This window comes from Eumetopias jubatus, unplaced genomic scaffold, assembly GCF_037043125.1.
Source record: "Eumetopias jubatus isolate StellerSeaLion01/CBP00866 unplaced genomic scaffold, mEumJub1_p1.0 scaffold_3, whole genome shotgun sequence".
In the NCBI taxonomy this organism is placed as follows: domain Eukaryota; kingdom Metazoa; phylum Chordata; class Mammalia; order Carnivora; family Otariidae; genus Eumetopias; species Eumetopias jubatus.
In genome coordinates, this window is record NW_028274809.1 from 118,910,789 (window position 1) to 118,932,513 (window position 21,725).

The 21,725-nt window shown below is 43.0% G+C and overlaps 1 protein-coding gene across 2 annotated transcripts in view; it reads left to right on the top strand.

Moving 5' to 3' along the window:
• Positions 1-21,725, top strand: part of LOC114212219 (phospholipid-transporting ATPase IB) — a 573,423-nt gene that overhangs the window by 62,935 nt on the left and 488,763 nt on the right. For both annotated transcript variants that reach the window (XM_028106999.2, XM_088022179.1), the window contains exon 2: positions 20,615-20,759. In XM_028106999.2, the coding sequence (XP_027962800.1) occupies positions 20,615-20,759 (145 nt within the window). The remainder of the gene's footprint in view (positions 1-20,614; positions 20,760-21,725) is intronic.

Here is a 21,725-nt window from a genome sequence, read left to right on the forward strand (position 1 = left end):
GCATAGCTCTCCCCCTCTCCATTCTCTGCCTTGTAAATTCTTAGCATTTTGGTGTCCTCACACTGAGATCTTTGTCTCCTCAATTTGGTGAGACTGTGAGGTTTTTGTCTGGATTCTCTGCTCATTACACTTTGGCCCAGAAATTGTTTTCAGGTAAAGAGGTATGATCACAGGGCTCCCCTGGTTTGTTTTTCTTCTCTCAAGGATTACTTATACCGTTTGTCACTTGATACCAGAAAACAGTTGTTTCCTATATTTTCTCTCTAGTTTTCTAATCATTTGGTGGAACCTTATACCCCACATGGTCAGAAACAGAAATCCCAGTTGGGTATTTGAAACTACCAATTTGTGAGATAAGATCTCATTTTAATTTATATTTGGTTTTTGATGTGTACTTTTCATCTTCTAAATTAGCTTAGACTTCCTGGGCTTACCATGGTATGGTTTGAGGGAGCCAGTTGCTTGGACATCCTCTCACTTGGGTTGTTCTTACAGGCATGGGAAGTCACACCCCACCAAAACCACAGACATCATGCTGGCTTCAGTTTTCCAAATCTCAATGTAGAGTTTAAAAAGGGAAGAGCTCTTCTAAACATCTTCCTGAATTTAAGAAGTCCCTAAGTTTTAGTTGGAGAACGTAGTGGAAGCTCGCAGCCTAGCTCAAGTGGTCACACAAGTCACACGAGTGACTACTATGACACGAGGTGTGGAAAAGTGGGGGACTGCTGCACAGTCACCTCTGGCACCTTCCCTATGGAGGGCAGAAAAAGGATGTTACATTCTATTCTTTGTGTACCATAGAATATCATCTTGATTTTTTCCTACTAAATTCTAGTTAGGGGCTTTTCTTCCCTTATAATCTTATGACTGGTTTTTATGTCCACTTGGCTAGAGACATTTTTGTATAAATCAAATATCAATATAGTATGCTTGAGGTATTAAAGATGTCAATTATTAAATGATTAAATAAATAATTGTTAATTATTAAAGATAAGGGGTATTAAAGACTGATATGCTATTTAAGTTTTTTTTTTTTTAAGATTTTATTTATTCATTTGAGACACAGAGATAGATTGAGAGAGAGCATGAGCAGGGAGAGAGGCAGAGGGAGAAATAGGCTCCCCGCTGAGCCAGGAGCCCGATGTGGGGCTCGATCCCAGGACCCTGGGATCATGACCCAAGCCGAAGGCAGACGCTTAACCATCTGAGCCACCCAGGCGCTCCGCTATTTAAGTTTGTATTAAGTATGTAGTAATTCACTGGCTATAAATGTATTTATAGACAGATGCTTTTAAGCTACACTGCCGTATATTGTTTTAAACATTTTGTATTTATAGGAAGATCTTAAATATTTCAAACAGCAAGTATCTTTAGCTTTATCTGAGATACTAAATTAAGTACTTAAAGTTGTTTAAAAATGCAATTTTGATAAATTATCATTGTTGTGAAAAGTATTTATCAAAGCGTAATAGGAGGGGTGCCTGGGTGGCTCAGTTGGTTGAGCATCCAACTCTTTGTTTCAGCTCAGGTCATCATCTCATGGTTGTGGGACTGGGCCCCATGTCAGGCTCTGTGCTCAGTGAGGAGTCTGCTTTAGATTCTCTCTCCCTCTCTCTTTCTCTCTCAAGTAAAAAATAAAAGCATAATAGGAAAGTTTTGAAGTAAAAATAACTTTGGGCAAAGCATCAGGACCCCTAGGAAAGTGTTATACAGACTTTTCTTAATGACTCAAAATAGCCTCAGGGTTGTTATACTTGGTACACTTGTGGGCCCTGTGCAGTTCTGTCCTTCCTTGCTGTGAACAGTCACTTCTGACTGACGTGTGGCTGACTGTAATGATCTTTTTCCCCCTCTAATTTTCTCTAATCTGAGGTAAGGGAACGTCTAGGTTGTTAATCTTCCTAGAAACAAGGATAAACAAAATATGTGCTTACCTCTAAGCCAGGACTAAAGTTCTTGTATAAAAAAACTGTTTTGGTTTTAGTGAAAAACTCATATCAATGTGGGTTTTTCTACGGACAGGCATTTGGGTCCTTAAATCACAGCTGGAGGGGTGTTTGCCAGTAGGCTAAGTTGTAGCTAGGTAAATGACTTGTACCTAGCTTTGGGCAGTGATTTTGGGTATAGATCTATCTTCCCTGTTAAGTTTTCCTTAAGCTGGTATTTAAATTACTTTTCTTCCTTTAGATACAAGTTGTGAGTTTGAGGGGTGGGGAGGGCTGTGGGGTATGTTGACAGGCAAGTTAATAATGAAGTTATAACTGCTAAGCCAGTGCTGTAAAAAAAGAAATCTAATGTGAGCATATTTATACTTTAACAGTGTATTTCATTTAACTCCATATATCCCAAATGTTATTTCAGCATGTAGTCAATATAAAAAGTTGAGACATTTTATGTCCATTTTTAATATAAAATAATCAAAATCTGTGTATTTTCCACTTATAGCATATCTCAGTTCTGACTAGCAATATTTCAAGTACTCAGTAGTCACATGGGCTAGTGGCTACCTTTTTGGACAGCACAGTGTTAGTCTCCGATTGTTATCTGATCAACATTGTTCTTATTCAAAATTAAATATGCACACACAAATTGCAGTATAAGGAAAGTATTCAGAAATAGCCATATTTAATGCACTTCGGATAGCCATAATGAAATAATCTTTGGTGTTTTGGTTATTCATAATTATACTTATCAGTACTCTAGTCAGGATGTTTATACCCGCTGGAGTAATTAACAGAGGATCTTTACAATGCAGTGCCTCTCAAATGATAAAAACTTGAGGGCAACCTTAAACATAGTAAAGATTTTCAACATGAGCTGTGAAAAGCACGGTAGAAAAAGAAGAGTTTACTGGGTTAATGTGCAAATGATTTTTTGGTCAAGGAAAATACGGGATTTAACTAGAATTCTAAGGTACAGGAGTGATACTGTTAGAAGGGAAGGGTGAACATGGGGATTGCCCTTGGGCTCTGAAACAAAAAAGAGAGACTCTAAGTGGACCACCTTAGAAGAATTCCTGGTTGGAATATAAACTAAGTAAATATGGAGAAGTTCTTGGGAATAATGACTCTTGACAGAAAGTCCTTATTTGAGGCATTACGTACGGGGTTTGATGTTCAGGTATTTAGCAAGTGTTCTCATGTGATGTTTCTGTTTGATGACTACAACCATATCAGTTAATAGACTCTTCAATGAAAAACCTTGTCCTTACAAAATTCTCTTTGGTACCTGTATCCAGCACCTCTCAGGAGAGCGTATCAGTGTTTGGGGTTGGGAAGACGGAGAGATCTGTTCTTTGGTTTTGTCAAGTTGGAGGTTGATTTAGGACTCTTGATTAGACTTGAGTAACACCTGGTGCGGCTGTTTTAATGAGATCATTGTATTAACAATGTCAATGTCAGGTGTGTGGGCTTTCCATAGAGTTGAGTAGCTTTAAGACTGAGTTGCTAACCTAGGGGAGCAGTCACTTGGCAGATGTGTCCTTCACACAGTGGCAGGGACAGCAAGAGCGCCGAGTTGGGCAAACATGTGATGTGGAGCAAGGCCCTTGTGATGATGAGTCGTTGTATGTTTCATGTAGTTACATTTTATATCACCTTCAGGGAATTCTGTTTTTGTGGGATTGGTTTTAATAATTTTTATCTTCCTATAGCTTTTGACTTGTGAACGTTTGCTTAATGTTTTTGCAAATCTCAGATTTCAAATTGTTCTCAAGGTGATCATAGAATTCAAAATGGGAAGTAAATAGGTCTCATTTTGAAAGTTACTTAGGCCAACTAAGATGCCAACAAGCACTGTTCTAGCACATTTATTTTCAGATATTATGTTTTTAAAATCTCTGAGGGTAAGTTGTTCGACCTGGCTGGCCAAGTAGCTTGAAACATGTGCAGCTTTGTCGCAATGTGGCTGCTTTTTCAAACCTTGTTTTCTTATTCAGCATATTTCTTCATGTTGCCAGAACTTTTGGTTGCCCTATATTCTTAGATTTGGACCACATTTGGACACGAGTATCCATTTTATGGTCTTCATGGCTTTGATGGGTAATGCATGGTCTTCTGCCTGTTCCAGAAATGCAGGTGGGTACCACGGTACCACTCAGAACACCAGAACTCCCTTGGCTGCCTTCTGTGATTTGAACACTCTTTCACTGTGTCATTGTGTTTACATTAAAAAATTCTTCCGTTTGCTCATGTCAATAATATTATATAGATTCTTGGATGAGTTCTTAATATTATGGAACATTTTTTTTTAAAGATTTTATTTATTTATTTGTCAGAGAGAGAGCAGCAGGCAGAGGGAGAAGCAGGGTCCTCGCTGAGCAACGACCTTGATGCGGGACTCGATCATGACCTGAGCCAAAGGGAGATGCTTAACTGATTGAACTGCCCAGGTGTCCCATGGAACATCTTTATAAGACAATATTGTCTAATTTCAAAGCCTGATCAGTGAAACCAGACAGACCTAGATCTGAACTTCGGATATTATCACCTATGAGTTAAGTGACCTTGGTTTAACCTCACAAGTCCTCAGTATTCTCATCTGTTAAAGGGTGATGATAACTCTCACAGGGTGGTTATGAATTATATGTGAGTTTGTATGGACAGCTTCTGGCAGTGGTGGGGAGGTCTTAGGAAATGGAAGTTTAATTATTAGCATACAGCCACTAATGACTGTATTCTGTGATTTTACAATAACCTCCTTATTTTATTATAGAACTTTGTAGTTTACTTACCTTTTTCAAACCCAAGGTCTCAGTTTTAGCATTATAAAGTTATTAGGCAAAGTAGGTATTATCTTCATCGCTCAGATAAAGAGGTCAGATCTCACAGATTAAGCTTTAAATTATAGGTAAAACATTGTGGGTTTGAGAAATTGGTAAAATGGGGCTCAAAGCCTGGCCTACCAAAGGACAAAATGTCTGCTTATGGTCATAGTGAAAAGAAGCGATGATATAGGTAATTTTGATATATGCCAGGTCATTAATGAACCTTAGCAACAGAGTTGGGTTTAGCAACAGATTATTTTCTAAGACGTGTTAAAGCAGATTGAATCCATGGAATCATTCAGAAGGCAAGTACCAAACACATGTACCGGGCACCAGAGGGAGAGCAGAACAAAGAAAACAAAGAAAAGCTCAGCTCACGCAGTTTACATTCTAGAGGGGTAGACAGATGACGTGTGGATAAATGCTATTTATAAGAGTTATCACTGCTCTAAAGTAAAGAAAGCCTGGAGAGCAAATGCCCAAAGGGAAGAACGACTGTAGATAGCACAGTTACAGTAGAATGGTTTGAAGATGGGACATTTGAGCAGAGACCCAAGCAATTAGAAACCAGAGAAGTGAAGGGAGTTCCAGCTCTAGAGAACTCCTAAGCAGAAGGAATAGTAAGAGCTAAGGAGTTGAGGTGGACATGAGCTGGACATATATGGGGGACAGAAGAAAAGGCCAGTGTGTCTGGAATAGAGCCTTATTAGCCTCTGCTGGGGAGTTTGCTCTCTATTCAAAGCATAGTGGAAAACTGATCTACCAGATCTGGGGTTACGTTTAAAAATATGGCCCTGCCTCTTGAGTGGAAGGCAGGAGGGTGGGTGAGGAAGTTCTGCGTTGTCCGGGTGAGGAATGGCGACGGGTTGATCGGGGGTAGTAGCAGCCGATGGGGAGAGAAGTAGTCTGATTCGGGGTCCGTTCAGAGTAGGAGTGGGGGTAGAACTGATGGTACTTCCTGACAGACTGGATGTGGGATGGGAAGATAAATCAAAATATTTGGAAGTAATTGCAAGGGAGGATGCTGCACTACTTCTAATTCAGGTCAGCCATTCCTGGAGGGGTTCCCTGCCCTCCCACAATATAAAGACAATCCATTTATTCACTTTGAGCACATCTTAAATGCCAGAAATTCTAGGGAAATGAGATAGTCCTTGACTTCAAGGACCCAAAAGCAGGACTTTCGGAAAGTTCAAGTTATTCTCTAAGAGGAGGAGAGAATTAAAGCCAACAGAGGAGAACGTTTTGGCAGAGAAAGTATCCAGGGGGAGGTATAAATAGGAAGCATGGTGGGTGCTGTTGGCTTGTATGAATGTGTTCCCCCATTGTCCATGGAGTGAAGAATGAAGTTACTTTTTATTATCCTCGTCATTACCTATTTGAATTATGTGGCTTCTTTTTTACATTCATAAACTTGTATTTTTATCATCTGTACACCTTGGCAATGATAAAGCTCAGAGATGCATGTCCTACGAAATATGCAAAAAGAAGGAATTTACATAAATAATATTTCAGAAAAAGAAAGTTGAAAAGTACTTTCCACGTCATTAAAGTTCACAGTATTTAACGTAAATCAAGCTTTCCCCCTTAGATTTCAAATTATATTGTTTCAGCAGAAAGTGATAAAATCTAATCAGGAATAAAAAGATCAAGTTTGTTTTTTATTCAGTGCCTGCGTTGACAGTTTTGGTATCTGGCTGCTCATGTGCTGAGGCTATTGCCTTGCTTCCACCTTAGGCCTGAACTGTGTAGGCCATGATTGCCCTAAAATAGGTTTTCATAGGGAGAAAGGCATTACCAGCCATCATAGAATTTCAGTATATATGCTGTGGTTGGGGTGATGCTTCCAGTCACCTGCTAGGCTCCCTGACCTCTTCTGTGTGCTCTGCCTCAATGCCTGGAAGTCCCTGGGTCCAGATTTGTCTGTCTTCTGAAAGCACAGATCAAGATGGACCTAGCAATCTGTTGAGAGATTAATGCGACCAGAGAGGAAGAGAAGCAAAGGTGGGAAAGGTAAGCATGCATGGGAAGACACTCTCACAAATGCAAGAGCTGGGGAAATGTGGCGAGGCAGCGTCCCAGCATGCGCCCTTCTGTGTCTGCTGTCTCCTATCTGTCACTTCCCAAGTGAAGAAAGAAGTAGGAGCTACAGGTATCACACTGTGAGAAAGAGAACTGAGCTCTTTCAGCTGCTTCAACTGGTCCAAGAAGTCTCAAGTTTGAGCGATGGCCGGAGCAGTAAGAGATGAGGCTGAACGAAGAGATGTTTGAATCTAAGCAACACTTGTTATATTCTGGGTAATGAGTTTTAAATAAAGCATCTCTACTTACAAAGATTTGAGGTAATACGTTTCAAACCATGCACTTGAAAAACATTTGTACTTTATTTGCATTTTTCTTGAGAAATAGGCACTTCATCAAGATAAATAGCTTCTGCACAGCAAAGAAAACAGTCAACAAAACTAAAAGGCAACCTACAGAGTGGAAGAAGATATTTGCAAACGACATATCAGATAAAGGGCTAGTATTCAGGATCAGTAAAGAACTTATCAGACTCAACACCCCTAAAACAAATAACCCAGTCAAGAAATGGGCAGAAGACATGAACAGATATTTCTCCAAAGAAGATATAAAATGGCCAACAGATACATGAAAAAATGCTCCACATTGCTTGGCATCAGGGAAATACAAATCAAAACCACAATAAGATACCACCTTGCACCAGTCAGAATGGCTAAAATTAACAAAGGAAGAAATTAAGAAAGGAAACAACGGATGCTGGCGAGGATGTGGAGAAAGGGGAACCCTCTTACACTATTGGTGGGAATGCAAGGGGGTGCAGTCACTCTGGAAAACAGTATGGAGTTCCTCAAGAAGTTAAAAATAGAGCTACCCTACGACCCAGCAATTGCACTACTGGGTATTTATCCCAAAGACACAGATGTAGTGAAACGAAGGGGCACCTGCACCCCAATGTTCATAGCAGCAATGTCCACAATAGCCAAACTGTGGAAGGAGCAGAGATGGTCTTCAAGAGATGAATGGGTAAAGGAGATGTGGTTCATATATACAATGGAATATTACTCAGCCATCAGAAAGGATGAATACCTACTATTTACATCGACATGGATGGAACTGGAGGGTATTAATGCCGAGCGGAATGTCAGTCAGAGAAAGACAATTATCATATGGTTTCACTCATATGTGGAATATAAGAAATAGTGCAGAGGATCATAGGGGAAGGGAGGGAAAACTGAATGGGAAGTCATCAGAGAGAGAGAAAAACCATGAGACTCTTAACTATAGGAAACAAACTGAGCTGGAGGTGAGGTGAGTGGGGGGATGGGGTAACTGGGTGATGGGGATTAAGGAGGACATGTGATGTGATGAGCACTGGGTGTTACATGCAACTGATGAATTATGGAACACTACATCTGAAACTAATGTACCAAATGTTGGCTAATTGAATTTAAATAAAAAAAATAAATGTGTCTAAAGAAAATAAGTTAAAATAACCTCATCCCTCACTCTGCCACCCGGCTTTGGTGTTTGAAGCTAATATGAGAGCCTTCCATGTGTGTAAGGGCTGAAGATTGAAATGGAATTATTTCCTCATGGAATGTGTACTTCTGATATTGGTTTCATTAAGCACTTGGAGAGCTTCACTGGTGGTTTATCTTTTCATTTCTGGATCCCCTGGATTGTATCTCTCTGGAGTAAATGGTATGGTCTTTTTATTTTTGTTGCTTGATCCTTTGTTGCTTGGCTATCTCTTTGCAAGGGTTGTGTGCGTTTCCCTTTGTTGTTGGTACATCGGTCAACCCACTGTATAGCAGTTCAACCGTTACTGTGATTATTCAAATGAAAGCAGAAACTGTTCTTTCTGTGAATGGGAAAATGCACGTTGTAATCAGGGCACACTAGATCTAGGGACCACAGACACTGAGATAGGCTTAGGGAGTAGGAGAGCTTTCTTAGAGGCAGTGCCTCTGAAAGATGCAGGCGGGCATGGGGTGCTGTGGGATTGAGCCAAGAGAGCCTTCTTACAGCAGTGCTGATGTGCTGCCTGTCAGGGAAAAGAGGGAAGGCAGTAGAGCTGGGCGGGCAGAGCCTTGGGCTGCAATGCTGGTCCAGTGGAAACCTCTAGAACTGGGCTTGGCGAGTTCCAGCCTGCGGGCCCGTCACCATCTTAATGGCTTGGACTAATCACAGAACTTTAGGAGCTACTTTGGTCTTAGTAACATCACATTTACTGATCTTCTGGAGTGGCTGTTTTTGTGTGTGTGTGTTTTTTTTTTTCTTTCCGTTTTATAAGTCCATTTATCTCCTTGCAAGGAGGTCCATTTCAGAGGGGGTCCCTAGATTCCGTGTGGTATAGTCCCTTGACTAGTGCTCTCTCCCTCTACCCCAACATTTTCAACCACAGTTATGTAGAACTGAGTCAGATTGTCAGCAGAGTAAAAGGTAATAAAAGGAAGCTCTGGAAATAATTCAGGACTCTGGTTGTGACCACCCTTGCTGCTAGTGTATCGGCAAAGGATTTGCAGAGTGGAGTATGCCGCAGAAACTTAGTTATGAGCCGGGATTGTATGTCAGAAGTTACTGAGAACTTGGGATAATTTTGGCAGGTCTTTGTAATACTCAGTCCATTTAAGTAGTGTCTTTGGTAGATTGAACTCTTGTCCAAGAGTAGTATGTAATGCTTTTATTATTTGGGCCTCAAATACCCTCATCTTCATAGAATTATTGGTCATAAGGATATCCGACTATGCAGATTGTGTATTTGATTGTATTAACTTTACAATTTCTTGGTCCATTGTGAAAATCCTTTCATTCAAGGGGGAACTAATTGCTTAAATGATCAGAAATCCATAGGTAAAGGAAGAGCATCAGAAAATGACAAGCCTCTGGTCTTCCCCCTCCCTCTCAGCCAGTCAACTGCCAGGCTTTGTTCATTAATTCCTTTGATCTGCTTCTAAAATCAGCTGCTGTCCTTCTGGCTCTTTAACCTACAGCTAGAGACCCTTCCTTTGTGTGAGCAGCTTCCCTGATGTGTAGCTCTATCACAGCATTTCTTACTCTACACCTGTGTAGTTTTGTACATGTTTTCACCACTCGGTCATCTGGCCTCTTCTACCTTGTCGATCAAAATGGTCTTTGCAGTCCCTATTCTTGGCTCTGGCCTTCAGAGGCAGTGTTGTGTAGGGAAGCAAAGCTAAGAGCTTTTGTCGCTGTTGTGCTCTCCTCCCCTCCACATCCAGACAGATATACAAGAACGACAGAGGACATCCTAGAAGGCTGCGTGAGAGCTGTTCACATCACATACTTGTCCACGGTTTTGTCTTGCTCTGTGGATGTCCTTCCCCATCTTTACCCTTTAGAGCCCTTCACATAGAGCTCAGTTGCTGGCTTTACAGTGAGAGATCTCCTAAATCTCTCCAACCACTACCATCCCCCTTTCTACTCCAGCTGGAAGCACTAGTCTTTCTCTTAGACCCCACATACCCATAGCATTCACTGTCCCTTCTTCCCCTCCCACAGATGCTGAGGATAGTAAGATCAACAAGGCATAGTCCATACTTTTCCAGTTGGAGACACAATTAAAAAGACACATAAACAGTAATTATGACATGGAAGATGCATAGACTGGACAGTTGTATATGGTTATGTAGGTTGTGTAAGACTGAGAAAAATGTCCCCTGGAGGAATTCCCTGCCTGGCCAATATCTGAGGGTCCTGTAAGTAGAGGAGGGGCATCTAACCCAACCTGGGAAAGTGTGATGAGCGAAGACTTCTCAGAGGAGAGATAACCTGAGCTATGGTCTAAGGATGAGTTTGTTGGCAGGTGGAGAACACCCTAGAAGGAAGAAAATCCAGGTGAAAGGAAACCTTACACATTTTGCGCTATATTACTCTGCACCAATTTATTTCCTCACCAGATTACAAGCTCTCTGAATGCAGGGAGAGAGTTTTGACTTTGGCATTGTGCACATAGAATATTCTGAACCTTGGATGTATGAATGACTTCCTGTCTGCCTCAATCATTTTGCCTGCCTGCTTGACTTACTGATTTCTTCCAAATGTTCCTGACTTCGGGGCACTTGAATCTCTAGAGACTTGGCTTTCCTAGTTTAAGCATCCAGTCCCATAATCACTGTTGCCACCACCATGTACCTGTGAGCCTGGCATTTGTGGGAGTTGTGGGTTTTTTTTTTTTTTTATGTATAGACTCTGGGGATATACCTTTTTTGGATATACTTTTAGTTAAAAAATATATATATAAACCGAAACCTAATAGGATAAAAGACAGTCAACAAATATTTGTCTGTTTTAGGAAACTCCTTGAAGCCCCTCCCCCAAATTATTTATAATGTAGGTCCTATAGATGACTCATGTAATAAGGAACGAAATTCACCTTGTAGTTACTAAGCTAGTTGGTAAATTACTCCATTCTCATTATTTCCAAAATGAACATGCTCCTCATGATTGTTTTGTGAATTCTGTGGGTTAATACATACGGAGTGCTTAGACCAGGCTCAACAAAAGATAGCTGTGCTTCTTACCATAACTATTTATGACCTCTCAGTGACATGGCAAGGCAGCTAATTGGTTTGGCAATGCAACTCGGTGGAGGATGCTGGGGAGTTAACGGACTCCATCTGCATCTCTTTGGCATTGCTCCTCTTTAAAGATTTTTCCATATTTGGAACTTTCTCACTTCTGTGTCTGAGAAGAAACGTGATACACAAAATGTCACATCAACAAGAAAGTCAGGAAAAGTCATCACTCTGGAAAAGAATATGTTGTATCAGTGGAATCGGGAATAAAGTTGGCCTCCTGGTTGACTCTTTCTGAATGCGTGTAATTTTGAAGGTTACATTAAGATTGTTGGTAGAAATAAAAGGTGTTAGGTTCATATGACCAGTGGTAAAAAGCAAACATGACAGGCAGATTTACATGTGAAATGGTTTGATAGTTGGAGTAAATGAATGTGCCTTTCTCTTGTACTTGACATTTGATTTCCATGCACTTGGAGCCTCCACCTCCCTGGGAAAGCTTAGAAGATCTGCCAAGAGAAATATCAAGGTGTCTTCACCTTATACCTTTCAAAAATAGCAGTGATAGGCAAGCTAGCCTTTTGTTTATGAGGAGATTTTGTAGATTAATTTTTCCGTCCTTTTGTAGTGTTTACAACAGACTGTCAGCATTTTCTATGTTGAAGAAGAGCTACCTCAGTGGGTTTGTAAAGGGTTGTTGGGGATCCAGAAAGAGAATGATGTCAGGGACATACATGGAAAAGCTTGCCTGTCCTTTTGCTCTTTAGGAGGTGGAAGGGGGAGAAGTGGAGAGAAAAGAAATCAATCTGAAAAGAAACATCTTAATTTTTTTCTCTCTGGGGGAAGTTTCCCCAATCAAAGGGGAGAATGTGACATACCTGAGGATAAAACTGAGGATAAAACTGAGGAGTAAGACGAAGTCTCATTTTCCTGAATTGCCTACCTATACTTTTCATGTGGTCTGGGAGCAGATTTAAAAGCTACTGGGGCCTTCCAGGGGCTGATCCTGGCAGGGCTGCTGATAGGGGGCTGATGACCATGAGCAAGAGAAGGATTGGTCGCCAATGACACTGGACAGGTGGGCTGGCTGTGAGACACCTGGCCAAGGTGTTGTGTACACGTCTCCCAAATGCTGAGGACAGGCAAAACACCTTTCAGAGAAAACTGCACCTCTCCTAGGATTCACTGTTCAAAGACTGCATTCATGCTTCCTGAATCATGATTTTTAAGGTTGGTGTCCTTAACTTGCGCCCAGTTTCCTGGCCTCAGGAGTAATGAATATCTCTCCTAGCAACACAGGAGTTGCTACAGAGAAGCCACTGGGCTTGTATTTTAAGCCTCAGCCAGTCCAGTCCATATAGAAAAATCCTCTGAATTGAGTATTGTAAAACCTAGCATTCCTTTTTGGTTGTTTTAGCTTTTATATATCAAAGATATTTCCTTAAAAACACATTTGCCTTTGCTTATATTAAAATTCATCATTTGTGAATTAGTAAATGATCTAAAGTGTAAAAATGGGTTTCAAGGAACAGAAGGCTGATTTGTATTGCTCTACTTATTGGAAACAAAGCCTCAAATTACCATGGTCCCACTTTCACCCATGGTGCCAGAGCCAACTAGGTTGTAAATAAAGTATCACAGGCATGTGTCTTTGCTCACACGCCATTATTCCTGGGATGCTCTTTTTCCACACAACCCAATTAGACTATAATACTCGTTTTTGTAAGCCTGGTTCAAATGCTTCCTCCATGAAGTTGCCCAGTTCTTTGGCCCTAGATGAGACTGTCAGTCATCTTTGCCCTCTGGGTTCTCCTATTTCTTGGTCTCATTTGTTTCTGTTGCTTCTACTAAAGCGTCAGTCCAGGGCTTAAACTGCACACTTTTCCCTCCCACTACTTGGCAAAATGCCTTAGATCTAGGAAGGGCCCAATATGTGCTTAAATAAATTCAGCACCCAGCAATATTTCAAATCCTAAATAGTCCAGGGCCAGTTACCTCCCCTCTCGCTTTCTCTATCCCTGAAAAAGAGAAAAGAGAAGCCAATAAGTATTGGCAGTAAAAGGTGTCCCTCTCTCTTTGTGTTTCTTTTTAATTCTTGGGTAGAAATGGATCACAGGTGCTATATTTGGAGAGATGTGGTTTGTGCAACGTGGGGTCTGGAAAAGGCCTCCAAAATGTGTCCGCCAGGGCTAGAATAATCACATCCCACATTTGCACTGCATTTTCATTGTGCTCGTTTGATTAGGAGAAATAACCAGCTCAAGTGCTTCCCCAGCTGCCTGACTGCTTTGTGTCTGTGTTCTGAAGGATTATGAAACAAGGAGTAGAGGCCAGAGTTGAACTTGAAACCCTTTTGGGAAGCAGAGGAGACACACACACACACATGCCTCTTGTGATGAAGCTCTATGATGATTGTACTGTTTTCCTGGAAATTTTTCTGGAGGCAAAAACCATCTTTTACCTACTTTTAAAGTACATACAAAATTAGGAGAAAATACATAGTCAACTTAACTCCAGGAACAAAAGCCCGAAGAACCTGTTTACTAGGAATTTTATGTCCTGTTTTGTTGGTATGGGAGATATTTAATATTTCCTTGAGGTGGGAGTTGGGATGTAATTGGCTTGTTAACTGTGAAAGAACTTAGTTTATATGAAGGGTCAGCAAACTACGGCCTGTGGGCCAAATCTGGCCTGTGAGTGAAGAATGGTGGTTACATTTTTAAGATTTTTGTATTTAAAAAAGAGAGGCCGTATGTAGCTCAAAGCCTAAAATATTTACTGTCTGACCTTTTACAGAAAGTTTGCCAACTCTTGATTTATACCATTGATTTCTGTTTTGCGGATGAAGAAACCAGGGCTCAGATGGTGTCCTGATTTGCTGAAGCTCATAGAGGCAGCCTGTCCTAATGGAAGGAGCATTGGCTTCAAGTTTCTGCAGATCTGGCTTCTCATCCTATCTTGTGTTTGACCTAATATACTTCTGTGATGGTTCATAAAGTCTCCCTTTTGGTTCTGTCATTCTAGAGTTCACAGAGTAATATCTGTAGTTCAGTTGTAATACTAAGTACCCAGAGTTAGCTCAGACCTCACAGGTTAAGGGCACAAATTTCTAGAAGACCTCCCTCACTTCAGACAGCAGCTGCAAGCTCTGGGATGCCTTGACCACTTGCACTTCTGACCAAATAGTTACAAATTCAAGGATTCCCATTACCTCTTCAGTTTCAGTAAAAAGCTAGAAAAACTGAGAACTCAGAAAAGCAATATACTCAGAATTACAGGTTTTATCCTAAAGGATACAAATCAGGACCAGCCAAATGGAGAGAGACACAGGGAGAGGTCTGGGAGGGTCCCACATACGAAGCTTCCATGTCCTTAGGGCATGTCACCTGAGCTTTGGTGTCTGTAATTTTTACTGGGGCCTCATTACATAGGCATTATTAATCGGATCATTGGCCACATGATTGAATTCCAGTCTCCAGTCCCCTTTCCTCCCTGAGTTGGGAGGTCAGACCCCAACCCTCTAATCACATGGTTGGTTTTTCTGACATGATCAACCCCCATTCTAAAATGGTCTAGGGGCCCACCAGGGTCACATCATTAGCATAAAACTGGGTGTGGTCCCAAGGCCCCACCATGAATAACAAATACAGTCCAGTCACTGGGATAGTTCCAAGGGGTTAGAAGCTTCCCCAGAAAGCCAGGACAGAGACCAGCCAAATTCTCTCTCCTACAACAATGTCCAACCAATTTCTGACTTCCCACAGAGCTAGTTACAGAGGTTCTGGGAAAAGGCTCACCACTTTAACAGGTTTCTGACTTAGGAAGAGTAGAGTATTTCTTTCCCAAGAATTTCTACTGTGAGATAGTAAGATTTCTTTGCAAGGGATGTGGACTAGATAATTTACCAGCATCTTCTGGAGTTCTGAGTTAGAGAAAAATACTGCAGTTCAGAGTGAAGGATTTTATTTCTATGTTGCTTAAGGCAATGAAATGCTTAGTAAAAATTGGCCTTACGTTATCTCCCCTTTTGTGTTTAAGTCTTTGAGGTTCTTAACTCCCTGGACCAATTTCATTCACACTAATATGTATATTATATTAATAGTCATAAAATAATATATACTTAATTAGATAGGAACAAATTTCAGAAACCTGTTAACACTTTTCATTCTCTTCCCGGAACAATCTCCATGGAATTAATTTATGTAATGAGGAGACATGAGGCATTGCCCTCACTTCTGTCTGCTCACCTGCCAGTGGGACTCTGCTTCCTAGCTGGTGACTTCACCTCCCTGTTGCCACAGACAGGTTGTGTGAGTGGAGTGACAAATTTGGGCCAGGACATGGACAAAGTGAGTAGGAGGAGATTCACAGGCAAGCTAGAGCCACGGTGTGGCTGGGGCCCATGGCAGAGTTGTGGGTGTCAGTGGCATGTGCACTAGAACTAGCCTGTTTTCCTCTGCCCCTTTCCTATTCTTTATCTGTCCTCTTAGAGAATGCTCTCCAGCAGGAGACTGTGCCTGTCATTTATCTCTGTTTCTTAGAATTCTTTCTCCTATCCTGGCAGAAAGTCTCAAAGGAGGAGGGGCTTCTTTATTTAGCTGATCACCTTCCAGCTATTGCTGGGCTTTATCCAAACCAGGCAACCTAAATGTTGCCATGCAGACGTTCCTCTGTCAGATCTGGCTTCCCTGGGTGTGGGTTGTGGCATCTAAGGGCACCTGTGCCAGAGGCATCTAAAACCTTGCCTCCCCTCAACAGGGTGATCTCTATGTGAAGAGTTATTTCTCCCTCCTCATTAACCTTACTTGCTCATCTGTCTTAAAGGGAAAAATAGGTTCTCTGTGTGCTCCCTTACCGTATTGGTTGGCATTTCTGGTTATTCAGGGTGGGTCATGGAACCCAAAGACCCTAATATAGCTGGCATCTAGGAGGGGACTTTACCCAGAATCCAGAAAGCTGTTGGGACAGTTTCTGTTGCTCTCCATGAAACTGCTTCATCTTTATTCCCAAAGAAACCCTTTCCTTCCCTGCCTACTCCAGGGGTAGGAGAGGGCCACCAGAGACCCGGAGTGTATATGTTCATAGAGCAGCCACATGCAGAAACCATCTTCCTTAGGTCCCCTGTCAGTTTCCAGAAGACTCCTAACAGTCCAACTTGGACCAAGTAACTGTCCCCAGGGCAGAGAGCTGTGATGGATGAAGGGCATTGCATTTTATAGGCCTGTCTGTAGGCTCCCTGGCCTGTGTGTGGGAGGGGAAAGGTGCAGTTACCAGACAAGGGAGTCTGGGGTTCAGCAGCTGGGTAGGCGTCCTCAAAAAGCACCTGCTACACTAGCCCTTTATTTGTCTGTGTTTACAGACTGCCTGCTGTGTGCTTGGCATCATTCAGGATGATGGCGCTAGAACCATGAGCAAGACAAAGTCCCTGCCCTCGTGCCCTTGGCCGTCAGCTGTGTCGTCTGCATTTCCATTTTGTAGTAGGCAAGCTTGGTGCTTGCCCATTTGCCTACTCTTGTTTCTCTTTATCCTTTTTACTTTGGTTTCTTTCTCAACAGTTATTTATTGAACTCCCACTGTCTGCTGACACCGTGCTTGTTTATAAGGGGGAGTTGTAAGCATCTACTCTAATTTTGCATGGTGGTATTTTCAAAATGCGTTAGCTCAGGATTCATCTCATGAGTCTGAATTTGAAACCTTAGTCATAATGTGCTTTACTGTATATGGTATAGTGTTTTCTTTGGGTGATACATTTTCAACAGATGTGGGATATTTTGAAAAGATTAATGTTTTTCTCCAAAGCAGGATTGGGTCAAGATGAAGCCACTGAGGTAGAAGAAAGTCATCAGAGTCTTAGGTAGGGGGAAACTATAATGATTGCTACCCAGAATAAAATTCTAGGGCTGGCCCTGTTGTAGTGTAGAAAGGTGAGCTGGCCTCATGCATGGTAGGTGCTTGGGAGACATTATTTCATGTAGTTCTATCACTCATGGTGTAATTGTTTTGCACCCCAATATTTGTTATCCAACACTTACATCCTTCTTGTTTGGGAAAACTGTTTCCGTTCTCATTTCTTTTTTCTTTTAAGATTTTATTTATGTGACACAGTGAGAGAGGGAACAGAAGCAGGGGGAGCAGGAGAGGGAGAAGCAGGCTTCCCGCTGAGCAGGGTGCCAGATGCGGGGCTCGATCCCAGGACCCTGGGATCATGACCTGAGCCGAAGGCAGACGCTTAACGACTGAGCCACCCAGGTGCCCCTCCATTCTCATTTCTATCAGTAGTGCTTTTTTTTGTCCCAATCTTCTCTTCTTCAAATCCCAATTACCCAATCGTCTTTTTTTTTTTTTTTTCTGGCCCACACACTAAGTCCAAAAAAAGTCTTGCAGGGTATTCTTTTGAGATGGTTCTTCTGTCCATGTTTTTTACCCATTCTCCATTTAATTTTTGCTTTTTAACGCCTTGCTTCTAGAGGTAGAATTAATTTCCTGTCTGATCTCCTCATCTACAAATTCTCCCCTCTTTCTGCTCCTACTTGTATATCGCTGCCAATTATATTTCTCTCCTGCTTAGAAACTGTGGCTTCATATGACCTTCAGGATGAAGTTTAAGCTTCTTTGCCTGGCATTTAAATCCTCCCCAGTCTTTTACCCCTCCACACTCCCCCCGCCCACCACAGAAGCTTTCTGTTTCCCACTTGGACTCTCAGGGCTGGTTTTTGTTTGTTTGGTTTAATTGGCTTCATATACATCTTGTCTATTTGGGCCTTTGCCTAAGCTTTTTCTTATTCTTCCCCCAAATGTCCCTGTCTTCCTCTTTCCTAATAGAAATCTTACCCATACGTTGTCTTTTATATCTGTCCTACATATATATATATACCTGTTCTGACTGGCTCCCCTCAAGCACAAACAGGCTGCTGACTCCTGACCCTCCTTAGCACTTTCAAGCCCACTCTTAGTCACTTATCATAAACTGTGGCTTACTGGTAACCATGGTTATACCTTAGCACCTTAAACTGGTTAAAATTTTTGAGAGCAGGAGCCAGATCTTTTGTTTTTTGTGTTCCCAGCAGCATATAACAAGTGATTCTCAACTGTGGCTGCCCACTCATATCCCTTAAGTTGCTTTATTATTATCGTTATTGTTATTCAAGTAGGCTCCATGCCCAGCATGGAGCCCTACATGGGGCTTGAACTCACAACCCTGAGATCAAGACCGAAGTTGAGATTAAGAGTCAGTGCCTAACTGACTGATCCACCCAGGCCCACCTCTCTTAAGTTACTTTAAAACAGAGTAAAACAAGTCGGAATCTGTGAGGGTTGGGCCCAGGGTCTAGTTAATTGTGGGAGCTCCCTTTGTGGTGATAATGTGCAGCAAGGATCAAGAGCCACTGAGTGAATACAATCTAAGCAATGAACTACTCTGACCCATAGGAGTATATGGCCATTGAGCCCTCTGTGCATATCACTGCATCTCTGCCTGGAGAATTCAAAGCGACGCTTTATAAGAGAATGATTTATTTGACTAGCAAATATGAATGCCCATTATGTGCCAGGCACTGTTGTAGGTGCTGAGATCACTGTAGTGCACAAAACATGTCCTATTGTCCTGGAGCTTCTGTGCTTGGCCATGGGAAGACAGACCATAGATGAATAATGCCAGGTAATGATGATAAATGCTGGAGATAAAGCAGGGTAAGTGGGCCAAGAGAAAAGCAATATTTCTCTATAGGGAATATTTTTGAAACTAGCCTATCTGCCTTAAATCAACAAATGCTTTAAAAGCTAGCCTTCTCTGACTGAAGTGTGGGAGCCTAAGCTCTCAGGCAAGTGAGTATTGGAGTAGGGACTTTTGCTCTCTGCTGCCCCTTGTCCATAAGCAGAGGACAGAGTAGTCCCCCTCCCCCTGCCCCCACCCCAAGCCCGAGGAAACCGGGAGAGTGGAGGCAGAGGCAGGGAGTGAGGATCTGAGGATGGAGTCCCTTAATGGGGAACAGCCAGGTTGCTATGACCAGGGACCCAGCTATGAATACCCTTCGGGATATGTCAGCTCTCAACCGATTACACGTTTTGATTGTCCTCCGCTTGTGATAAAGATTATAATAGGATTATAATCACTTAAAAAATGACACACTTCAATAGCGGGAACTTTCTGTTTCAAGATTTTTTCTGTCAGTGAATATTTGTTGTAGCTGTGAAGTAGATGTTGACTGAAATGAGATGTCCGTTTCCTAAACAGGATACATCATTCATCTCTTTGATAGGTGGAAAGCATGGCAGATACTAGAGTGAAAATATATGTAAGGAGAAAGAGAGAAGGCTGCATTTGTAGGGCATTTATTTTTCTGTGATCCTTTGCTGCAGGCACCCCTCCTTGAAGGTCCCTTCTTGAGGTGGGTTGCCCCTTGTGATGAGTTGGAGACGGGGTTGACTGGCTGTGTGTGCTCAGGTGTAGCAGTGTGACTAATGGGCATATTCTCCATGCTGACACCTCCCTATGTGAAGGTTATGGGGAGGTTGAGCTCACAGAGAGGCTTGACTATAGGACTGAAATCAACTCTTAAAGCGACAGGCTTGCTTGTGTCTTAACCACAGAAACCTAACTGGAGCTATGAAATGAAAGATCATGCATCCCTCCGCGAGCTGGGATTGGTAAAGCTACCACACTCAGGTTGCCGGGCACTTCTGGGGAGAAAGGCAGCTGGTGCGTTCAGGCTCATGAGGTAGCCAAGCCCATCACCCGGAGGGTTGGGAATTTCGTTTGTAGGGCATGGAGATGTGCTTTCACCATCCTTTTATGCGGTGACTGAACGCAGGGCACATCCCCTTTGCTGGTATCTTTGTCCTAAGCACAATCAAAGCAGCCCAGAAAACCGAGACCCTGAGCGCAGTCCGTGGGCCCGCAGAGGGAGCTTACCGCGGGAAGGTGGGGGGAGGCCCCGGCCCCACTGTTCCCGCGGCCCCTCCCCGCCCCTGCAGCCGGCAGCGGTGCCTCTGGCAGCCGGGCCTCACGCTGCAGCCGCCGCGGGAGGGGGCAGGGCGGAGTCGGCGGCGGCAGAGACTCCCTCCTCGGCGCCGGGGGGACCAGGGCGGGGGTGGGGCGCGGGAGGGGGCGGGGCGGAGCCGTGAGCAGCTGCGGCGGCAGGTCTCCAGGGGGAGCCAAGGTACATAGGCGGGCCCAGCAGCGCCCAGAGCATCCTTCCCAGCTGGTCCCCGCCCGCCAGCCCGCAGCCCGTGTTCGCTGCCTCTTGCCTGGCGTGACTTCTTTGTGTTTTCTGCCCTCGCCCCGTCTCTGCAGGACCTGTTCGTCCTTCTTCGGGCTACAAGAAGGCAGAGGATGAGATGTCCCGGGCCACGTCTGTTGGAGACCAGCTGGAGGCACCAGCCCGCACCATTTACCTCAACCAACCGCATCTCAACAAATTCCGTGACAACCAGATCAGGTAGGGGAAGGCGGCTGAGAGACGCAAGGACAGTTAATTCACAGCTGGGATGGGGTTCGTCTTCCTCTTGGCAGCTTTTCCACACACCTAGCCAGCCCCCACCCCTCTCTCCTCCGCCAGTCCCCGCTCTCCCCGGCCCCCCCCCCCCCCCCCCGCCGCCCCGTCCCCCTAGAGCCTGGCAGTCTCTACCTGAGCTTCCAATGGAGTCATGTGAATACAGCCTTTACCTTTCTCTCTGTAGGATCTGTTCTGTGCTCAGGCTCTCTGTGAGCCCTGAGGAAGTTTTTATTCTTTTGTCCCTGACAAAAATGAGGTCTCTTATCTTTTCATCCTTGGGCTCCCTTCCAAGAATTCCTCCTAGTCCTGTTTTAAGCCATATGATAGCTCTCCTTATCAATTTGCCGACCATAATGTGGGGAAGTGCTTTATAAAGGAATCCCACAGGTCACAAGGACTCGCATTCGGCCCTAAGTGGTCCCCAACATTGGTTATAAGGTCTTTATTTGCTGGGAAACTTTGCCCAGAGTTAGCTTTCATCCATCTTTCCGCTAACATTTAAGTGTCTACTTGTTTGCTGGCTACTGATAGATGCTTTAGCTGTACTAGATCAAGGAATCCTCATAACCTCTTGAAGGCATTACCTTCAGATCAGGAAACTGAGATAGAAAGATGTTAAATAATGTACCTGTGGTGATACAGCTACTAATCGATAGAGCTGCACGTAGCACCCGCCTTCTCTGACTCCTGTAGCTCACTTTCTGCAGTGCAAAGCTAGATCTTTAGGCATGCGTGTTAGTACTTTTTAAAATTTCATTAAACTTTCAGACTCAGACAACTTTATGTGAGTGACTTCAGAGGATGTAGTTCTGTGAGTGTCTCGGAACTCATGCTCAGGTGTAGACAAGTTAAATGATCAGGTTACACATAGATTATTGAAAAGCTTGAATTCCAATCCAGTGTTTCTGT